Genomic DNA, 10000 nt, shown 5'->3' with positions numbered 1-10000 from the left:
ACACACACACACACACACACACACACACACACACACACACACACACACACACACACACACACACACAGACACTCACACACACACTCTCTGTATGTCACACATATACACACACTCTCTCACACACACACACACACACACTATGTCTCACACACACACACACACACTATGTCTCACACACACACACACACACACACACACAGACACACACACAGACACACACACACACACACACACACTCACACACACACACACACACACACACAGACACAGACACACTCACTCTCTGTAAGTCACACATATACACACACTGTCTCACACACACACACACAGTCTTTCTCTGTCACACACACACTCTGTCTCTCACATACACACTCTCTCACACACACACACACACACACACACACTATGTCTCACACACACACACACTGCAGCTGAAAGTCGTCAGAAGGACACACACTCTCTTACCCAGAATCACCTCTGGCGCTCTGTAGTGTCGGGTGGACACGATGGTGCTGTGATGCTCGTGGTCAAACGTGGCGCTTCCAAAGTCCACCACCCTCACAGCAGTGTTCAGCACACAGCGCTCGTCCCGCTTCTGACACACACACACACACACACACACACACACACACACACACACACACAGTGTAAATGTAATGTAAATCTGTCTCTAAAGTCAGAGTGGATGATATAATCAGTGGATGTAATCTGTCTCACCTTCTCTTGGTTGAACGTGACGGTGTAATCAGAGTTCACAAACAGGATGTTCTCTGGTTTGAGGTCTGTGTGTGTCAGCCTGTTGTCATGGAGAACTGTCAGAGAAACAGACCATAATCACAAATGACCCAGCGAGCAGGAGCAGAAAAACACTGTTTCTAAACGCATCCAGCGCCCGCGTCTGATCACAGCTCTGATTCACTTCTGACCCTGCAGCACGAATCAGGAGGATATTAGATAGAGATCATGCTGCATGAAGATTTTTTGTACATTTCCTACCATAAATAATTAAAAACAAATTTCTTGATTAGTAATATGCATTGAACTTAATTTGGACAATTTTAAAGGAGATTTTCATATAGTTTTCATATAGTATTTTCATATACATACACATCTTATCCAAGTATTGCCCTATCCTAACAAACCATGCATCAATGAAAAGCTTGTTTATTCAGCTTTCAGAGCTAAAATGAGGTTTAATTAGAACAGAAGCAGAATGAGTTTCTTTGAGAAAGTAAAAGTGTGAGTAGTTTCCTGTAAGGGGTAGAAGAATAACACATTCAGTCTGTACAGAATAAAAACATCACACCTATGAAGAGTCCCCATAAAACACAAACATCAACATACGTGTGTGTGTGTGTGTGTGTGTGTGTGTGTGTGTGAACTCACACTTGACAGCGAGGCAGATCTGGTAGGCCATGTGTCGCACCTGACTGATGGAGTAGGGCAGGTAATGGTTCTCCTTCATGAAGTCGAAGGTACTGAGGGCCAGCAGCTCGAAACTGATGCACATGTGACCGTGATAATCGAACCAGTCCAGCATCTGCACACACAGACTGAGAGAGACAGGACCGTCTTTACAGTCACTCATCCACATAACACAAAAGTTCAGACTGTAACAGCAAACACTTGTATCGGAAATGTAATAAATGAGCAATTTAATGTGCTGATTGTTGTCACCTTTGGGCAAAAGGCTGAAAAGCGCTTGCATTTCAACAGAAAAGAAACCAGCAAAAAAAATCAATCTTTCAAAATGTGAGAAAGAAAAGAAGCGCGAGAACAACATTTTGTCAGTCTGTGCAGACGTCTAGACCTGAGGAGCTCTGTCTGCCATGTCACGACCCAAACACTGAACATCACACTCACTTCCTGTTTTCTGGATCTTTCTGGTTGATTTTCTCCAGGACGTTGATCTCCAGACGAGCTGCTTCTTTGTATTTCTCCACGTTCTTGATGATCTTCAGAGCAATGTGAAAGCCTCCCCTATAAAACACACACACACAGAAACACCTGTGATAATCAGCTGAGAACATCCGTGTGTGTGTGTGTGTGAGACAGAGAGAGAGAGTGTGTGTGTGTGTGAGACAGAGAGTGAGTGTGTGAGAGTGAGTGTGAGAGAGTGAGAGTGTGTGTGTGTGTGACAGAGAGTGTGTGTGAGAGAGAGTGTGTGAGAGTGAGTGTGAGAGAGAGAGTGTGTGTGTGTGTGTGTGAGTGTGTGTGTGTGTGACAGAGTGTGTGTGAGAGAGAGTGTGTGAGAGAGTGTGTGTGTGTGAGAGAGAGAGTGTGAGAGAGAGAGTGTGTGTGAGAGAGAGAGCTTGTGTGTGTGAGACAGAGAGTGTGTGTGAGTGTGTGAGTGTGTGTGTGAGAGAGAGTGTGTGTGTGTGTGAGAGAGAGTGTGTGTGTGTGAGAGAGAGTGTGTGAGAGTAAGTGAGTGTCAGAGAGTGAGAGTGTGTGTGAGTGTGTGTGCGTGTGTAAGACAGAGTGTGTGAGAGAGAGTGTGTGTGTGTGTGAGACAGAGAGAGTGTGTGTGTGTGAGAGAGAGAGTGTGTGTGTTTGTGTGCGTGAGAGAGACTCACCTGTGATGGTCGATACACTCCACCACTTTCCCAAAGGTTCCCTCACCGAGCGTCCCCACAATTTCATCTGAACAGAGAGCACAAGTCACACACACACACACACACACACACACACACACACACACACACACTACGAGAGTGAACGCAGAGATGAGACGCACATCTGTCCTGCAGCACGTCTCCTGTCCGGTAGATCAGGTGTCCCTCCTCATCATCCTTAACGGCCCACGCTCGCAGACGCCCGTTACTCTGAGAGACACAAACAGAGTCACCTTTGACCTTCAGGAGGTCAGATCACACGTGACCCTGGAGCACAAAACCAGTCATAAACATCAGGAACTGAGATGTGTACATCATCTGAAAGCTGAACAGATCATCTTTCTATTGCTCTATGGTTTGTCAGGACAATATTTCTAGAATCTGAAAAAATGTAAACATTGAAAAAAAAAATAAAGACCTTTAACGCTGTCCAAATGAATGCAATGAATATTACCAATTGAACTTTTGATATATTAATGGTAGGAAATTGAAAATCTTCATGAAACAATATCTTAACATCCCAATGATTTTTGGCATAAAAGTAAGTACAGTGTGTTGTTGTCTATCTCTACAGACTCAGCTGTGCTGCTGATGACTGCTTCTGTGCTCCAGACACTGAGAAACATAGATTTTAGATCTGATTTATGAATATATCTGCTCTTATAAGAAGATTTCTATATCAATTTTCCTCTCCTTTAGTTCAGAAGGCGGCCTGAAACGTCTGAACGTGAAGCAGCACACACATCCTGAAGGAAACCCTCAGAAGCCACTTCTGATCAGTGTGTAGAACTGAAAGCATCAAAAGAAACTAACTGGGCCATTCAGTGTTTACTTAACCAGAGGTCACTGCCTAAAAATTAGATTTAGATTTTCTCCCCGAGTGAAAGCAATACGTAAATGAAGGCGGCGGGCACAAAACTGAATGTGATTTACTGAGCAACGCACTGCTTCCTCAAAATGACATCCGCTTCATTGTGTTATATTTACAGAGATTGCAACTAATATTCCAAAGATAACAGCTGAGAAAAGTCTGCTTTTTTCCTGAAGATATCAAAAGTGTGTAAATTGAACATTTTCAGCATCAAGAGCCAGAGGCGGGTCGGTCTGTGAACGTGTGAAGAAAAAGAATCACGAGGAAACTAATACTCTGGCTCCAAACCTCGGGTCAGAATCATCATTCTTACTCTTCTCTAATAAAATAACGGATAACAATGTTTTTTTTGGATTGCTTTTTGTATTCTACTCAATGAATATAGTTTCGTGACATTTAATCATTTGGACTCAATCACTATTTATGCAGGTCTTTAGAAAACCCTTTATCTGTTATTCTCCCTGAAGACTGATAGAAATCAGGACTTATACTGTAGTAAGGGCATTATGGTTAAACATTCGAAAGCTCGTAAGACACTGCTGATCCACACGATCATGTTCATTCCTGTAAAACAAGTAATGGAAAGACTCATCTGTGAGCGTGAACGCTGCGTGTTTCTCTTTAATTAGACGCTTCGTCTGTCTTAAGAACACAGTGACTCCAGACGGACACAAACACGACGAGCGCAGCAGACACTTGAGAACGAGGTCAGACACACACACACACACACACACACACACACACACACACACACACATATAATTTAATGGAGAGCTAACCAATCAACAATAAAACCTCTGAACAGGAAAACACAACACACAACAAGCACACATCTCAGAGACTGTTTTATATGAAGTTCATCCTGATGATGACTAACACAGATATGATATGAAGAAACTTTAATCATGCTCACTCTTAAGGACCTGATCTGATTTGCTCACTGCTGGAGAAACAGCCAGAACAAGCTGAGAAACACAGAGCGGAGCGTGAAGGATACTCACACACACACAGAGACAGTCCAAGAAGATCTTCAGCACAGAGTAAAGCCCTGTTTTACCCATCACTACCCTACAACACACACATTTACACCAGAGACAGGAGGAATACTGAAGACCGAGACGGGGTGTGTGTGTGTGTGTGTGTGTGACAGAGAGAGATGAGACTCGGGCTAATTTTAAACGCTCCTCGCGGGCCCCTGGGGAAATCCTGAGACCCCAATCGAAGAGTCTGAAGAGCCAAGACCAACAGATCTCATTACACACACACACACACACACACACACACTTACTCTCACACACACACACACTCACTCAGTGCTTTGATGCAACCTGTGTTGTTAAAAGCGCTATATAAATAAAAATTGATTGATTGACTCACTCACACACACACACACACTCTCACACACACACACACACACTCTCACACACACACACACACCCCTCACACTCACTCACACACACACAAACCCCAACAAACACACACACACACACACACACACACCAACAAACACACACACCAACACACACACAAGACTGAAATAAACCCACACACACACTACATGCAAACACACACACATCACCCCAGCAAACACACGGACAAGACACACACACACTTCAACAACCACACGACACACACACACACACACACCCCAGCAAACACACACACACACGCCCCAATAAACACATCATTCAAAAACAAGATCAATTGTTTAAACTAAAGACTGAAATAAACCCTTGACTGTTTTAGTTCTACATGCAATCAACCAAATGATCTGAGAATTATGACGGACCGCTCGTGAAAACACTTCAACAGCTCGAACGCTCAGATCTCACGGGAAGCATGTGTTGAATGTGATTGGACTGATCTGGACTGATGTGGACTGATGTTTGTCTGATCTGGACTGATCTGGACTGATGTGGATTGATGTCTGGACTGATACTCACAGAGCACACGGAGCGGCTCCGAGTGTGTGAGTGTGTTCTGCTCCGGTGGCGTCTGTGTTTGCGCCGCTCCGCTCTGACGTCTCGATCCGAGCAGAAGTCATGCCTGAAGAAGCTGTCTGTGAGCGCAGCGTTCCTCTCGCAGCTGGACGCCACAGAACAGAAATAACCCAGAGATTCACTTCACCAGCAAAACTACTGAACACCTTTTAGTCCTGTTCCCAGGCTAATTGCTTTTGATACGTTTAGGAACTGTTTGATGTTTTAACTAGAAAAAAGACAAAAATACTTGTAAAAGATACACTGGTGAATACTAATACTTATTATAAGTATCTCTCTTCTATTATAATAAGAGTAAATGACACATAATTACATGCATTTGATTCTAAGCCAAACCCTAATTCTGAGCAGAATCATATAGTAATAATACTAGTGATGTGTATAAAGACACTGTAACAAGGACATCTTAAAATAAAGTGTGACCTAAAAAACACCTTGAAACACTTGACAATAATCAAGATTGCACACGTGTTCAAAATCTCATGAGTTATTTTCATGAATGTTAACTAAAAAAAGTTGTTCTCTGTCTTGTTTTCAGGGCAAATATTCTTAAGATACATTCGTTAGAGAATGACAAGAAGTATGTTTAGAAAGATGTTTTTATTCCCTCTCAGCTAATCCTATCTAGATCTCTGAAAGCTCTTCATCAGTGTGTGTAGGATCTGAAGGGTGCTGTACCTCCTGGAGCGCTCTCTCCTGCGTCTGTCTCTCGGCCGTCTCCTGCTGCTGGACGAGGAGCGTCTGCGCAGACGTCTGCGGCGGCTCCTGCTGCGACTGCGCTCCGACGACGGGAACCGCCGAGAGCGGGGCATCTGCGGACCACAGAGACATCAGCGCTTTACTAACACACACACATTTACCGTATAAAATAAGTGTGTTTTTAAATCTAATTTATTCAAAGCTGAATTGTTATCATTAGTGTACGTGAACATCAGGACACGGCTGCACGAGCTGGTTAAACCGGTCTAAGTTAATCGTCAAAACCTTTCCTTTAACACAAGTCGAGCTGCAAAACATTCAGAGGCAAGTACTAACTGCTCTTTTGTTATTTTTAAAAATGCATCAATATACAGCATTTTTATATTGCACGAAAACATTTAGCAGACGCCTTTAATTACGTAATTATATAATGAAAAATAGAAAACAGAATAGAAAAATATAGCCAGCTATAGGTTGTTAGAGGCCTGCAAATCATTGTGAATTGTATAACAAATAAAAAGAAAACAAAGGAGATAGAAATATATATATAAACATGCATACATACATATACACACACATTTTTTATGAAAACATGCAGTTGGTAAATGAATAGTCTAAAAGAGGCATATATTCATACATTTGTGTGCATATATATATATATATATATATATATATATATATATATATATATATATATATATATATATATGAGATTTTGTTGATACCTTATATAAGATATGTATTTATTTGAAAATAAGATATACAAATATAAATAAACTCAAAGATATAATTGCAAGAATCATAATCCTTAACTTTTAACTAAAATCCATGACCGTTTGAAAATGTACATATCTTTAATGAATACAGTAACGTTATACGAGGTTATTTAGACTAGTTTATACACCGACCCTGAGGAAAATAAACTATAAAAAGTAGAATAAAACCATCTTACAGTGTGTTTATTGTCATTTTGACCGTAGATATTCAGACAGCTAAAACAGGGGAATTAAATGATTATGACGGTGAACTAAATGAATTAATATCTGTGTTCTAGAGAAAGAGAGTCGTCGGGGTTAAAGCACACGAGAATAAACGATGATTAATGCAAGAACAACTAAAACAACAAGAAAACAAAGACGCGACAAAATATCACAAACATCATCTCTGTTCGTGTAAGTCAGTGTGACGCTGCTCCTCACTGTTTAGTGCTGTCTTTATAATATCTCATGTAAAAGTTGACGAGTATTAAAGTGTGTGTAACTCCTGTATAGTGTGTGTGTGTGTGTGTGTGTGTGTGTGTGTGTGTGTGTGTGTGTAGCTGTATGTTTCTCCTCAGAGTAAGTTAGCGGTTAGCATCGAGCTAGCGGCGCTTCCCCGCACACAGCCCGCGCAGACGGAGCCCCGAGTCCGTCGAAGAGACCTCGTCCGCGACACAACGACAACATTTACCGCTTTAGCAGCGACGCCGGTGCGTTTGTCCCACAGAAAATCCGTTCTGCCGTTATTTTAGCGCTCCGGAAACTCTCTCGCGCAACTTCCGGTGACGGGGTCCTCGCGAGCTCGTTTGATTGAAATACCTGCGAGAATGTGTTGAAATAAAACAAAAGAGAACAAAGTAGACACAAACAGAAAAGTAGTTCATCTTCATCAGACCAAAAACAAACAAAAAACAATATTAGTAGTATTTTTACACGAAAATACTATTTTAGTTTTTACCTCAAACATACTTCACTTAATTGACTTGCTGTTTTAGGCTATTGTTTGTGATATTTGTAATAATTTCTGAGAGAAAAATATTTCAGCGTACCTTATGAATGCTTTTATAGAATATAACAAAAAAACAGACCATTGTGGAACAGTTTATTTAGGTTAATTAAAATATATAGTTAGGTATCTAGTAACTATTTCGCTAAATATTACGTTTTTGTTTACATTATGTATAGGCACTGTGTATATTCATTATGTACATATACACATATACTATATATTTTGTAATATTTATACGCATATATATATATATATATATATATATATATATATATATATATATATATATATATATATATATATATATAATCATATTTTTCTTTATATATATTCATGTGTTTGTATTTATAAATACATAATAAATATACACAGTACACTTATTTTAGATGCGATTCATCTCCACACATCAAATAATAATTTAATTTATACTAATTTCTAATAATATTTATATCAAATATATAATTAAATATAGCCTATATAAATAACTGTTCAAAAACTTTTTCAATAATCTTAATTTTTATGTTTCATAAAAACATAAAACATCTCATTTGTAAGTTGCTTTGTATAAAAGCGTCTGCTAATGTCTTAATTATAAATATAATATACATAAATTCACTCTGCATGAATAAACTGCAGTCTAACTTGTGACAACTTGCCCCTGCCTGTCATTGCTGTAAAGTACTCTGAAGAACAGTTGAATCTTTTAGTTCAAATCATCAAACATATAGTTCACGGCGTTCAGTCGCCTCAAATAAACAGACAAAATAGAGTACAGTATGCTTTAACAAACTACACTTAAAGAACGTGTTTTGTATAAATAATTGTGAATATATTAAACGCATAGAAATGTGCTGAGATCTGACACATGATGAGAAACACATGTTGTGTTTGTTTTCAAATTATATATATATATTTTTTTATTAAAAAACGTACCAAAATAAAGTGAGTTTTTGATCAAAACAAGAACAAGTATCTGCTAATGGAGTCCTTTCTTTGAATTCAGTCCAGTTTGTTCTAGTTTTATGTATAATCTCATTTCATAAAACAAGACTTAACGCCTTCGGTCATTTTTATGACTAATAAACGTTTTGATTTAGGAATCTTTAGCCATCTGTACTGGATAACAAGTAACACTAAATACTGCATTAATTGCTAAATAAAAAAACAGCAACAAAACATATTATAAAGGTCTTTTTTATTCAGAAGACAATAAAATAAGAAAAGAGACCCAACCCGTTCACCCTCAGACGATCTGAAACATTAAAACATCCCACAAGCCTTGTATTCAACTCTGATCAACTCCACACAGTATTATTCTACAGTTCGGTCTTTTCTATTATAAAAACAAAAGCGAGGAAGCTTGGGGATTTTGTAGAAAGGCTCTCAGGTATGTCTGCTTCAATACAAACTCATTCAGATATACACTAGTGTTTGACTTCAGTGAGGTTTATATTTCTTCTCACAGAGGCTGCAAAAATACAGAAAGAACAGTGAAGGTGTTTTCTGTGTGAACCTGCTATTTCTGAGATCGAATCATTACTCCAGTCTTTAGTGTCACGTGATCTAGTCTCGCCTTTTCTGTTTACTAAAGCAAAAAAAAAACCGCACTAAACCGCTCTGTAGCACTAGCGCTGTCATCGGAAGCAATTACAAAATAAAAGTTTCTGTGCACATTTATGACGCATCTATGAATACACACACATACAGTGTATATCTTAAATATTTAGGGCTATATTTATATGAATATAATTTATATTATAAATAAACGCATTTAATATACAACAACCATGACATATTTTACCGAAATACTGAGTGTGTGTGTATTTATATGCACGTAATAAATCTATATGTTAACAAATGAATTAAACGTTTAAGAGTGCTGTGAAACACAAACCACACTGATATGATTCTTTTAGCGCTGACTCACTGAACTCAAGCACCTGATGAAGTTTCTGTGTTCAGGGGGAATAAATAAAGGCATGTGAGAGAAGCTCTCCTCTGGGCTTTGATGCGCAGCCTCACATCTCGTCAGCATGCGGTGGTTTGGCTGC

At 39.3% G+C, this 10000-nt stretch overlaps 2 protein-coding genes and 1 pseudogene across 2 annotated transcripts in view; all 3 read right to left on the bottom strand.

Moving 5' to 3' along the window:
* Nucleotides 1-2793, bottom strand: part of LOC122357922 — a 14062-nt pseudogene extending 11269 nt beyond the window's left edge.
* clk2b (CDC-like kinase 2b) overlaps nucleotides 1-7781 on the bottom strand; it is an 11877-nt gene extending 4096 nt beyond the window's left edge. Inside the window, exons 1-9 of the mRNA XM_043257590.1 lie at nucleotides 7632-7781; nucleotides 6162-6295; nucleotides 5427-5568; nucleotides 2735-2822; nucleotides 2574-2640; nucleotides 1864-1980; nucleotides 1387-1553; nucleotides 718-812; nucleotides 466-595 (exon numbers count right to left, since the gene is read on the bottom strand). Of these exons, the coding sequence (XP_043113525.1) occupies nucleotides 466-595; nucleotides 718-812; nucleotides 1387-1553; nucleotides 1864-1980; nucleotides 2574-2640; nucleotides 2735-2822; nucleotides 5427-5568; nucleotides 6162-6295 (940 nt within the window). The 5' untranslated portion in view covers nucleotides 7632-7781. The remainder of the gene's footprint in view (nucleotides 1-465; nucleotides 596-717; nucleotides 813-1386; nucleotides 1554-1863; nucleotides 1981-2573; nucleotides 2641-2734; nucleotides 2823-5426; nucleotides 5569-6161; nucleotides 6296-7631) is intronic.
* Nucleotides 7782-9127: 1346 nt separating this feature from the next.
* creb3l4 (cAMP responsive element binding protein 3-like 4) overlaps nucleotides 9128-10000 on the bottom strand; it is a 5991-nt gene continuing 5118 nt past the window's right edge. The window contains exon 11 of the mRNA XM_043256903.1: nucleotides 9128-10000. This exon is cut by the window's right edge and continues 251 nt beyond it. Within this exon, the coding sequence (XP_043112838.1) occupies nucleotides 9968-10000 (33 nt within the window). The 3' untranslated portion in view covers nucleotides 9128-9967.

The sequence above is a fragment of the Puntigrus tetrazona genome, chromosome 14, assembly GCF_018831695.1.
Source record: "Puntigrus tetrazona isolate hp1 chromosome 14, ASM1883169v1, whole genome shotgun sequence".
Lineage (NCBI taxonomy): Eukaryota > Metazoa > Chordata > Actinopteri > Cypriniformes > Cyprinidae > Puntigrus > Puntigrus tetrazona.
Note: the sequence above shows the minus strand (reverse complement) of the source record. Positions and strands in the feature narration are given on the sequence as shown.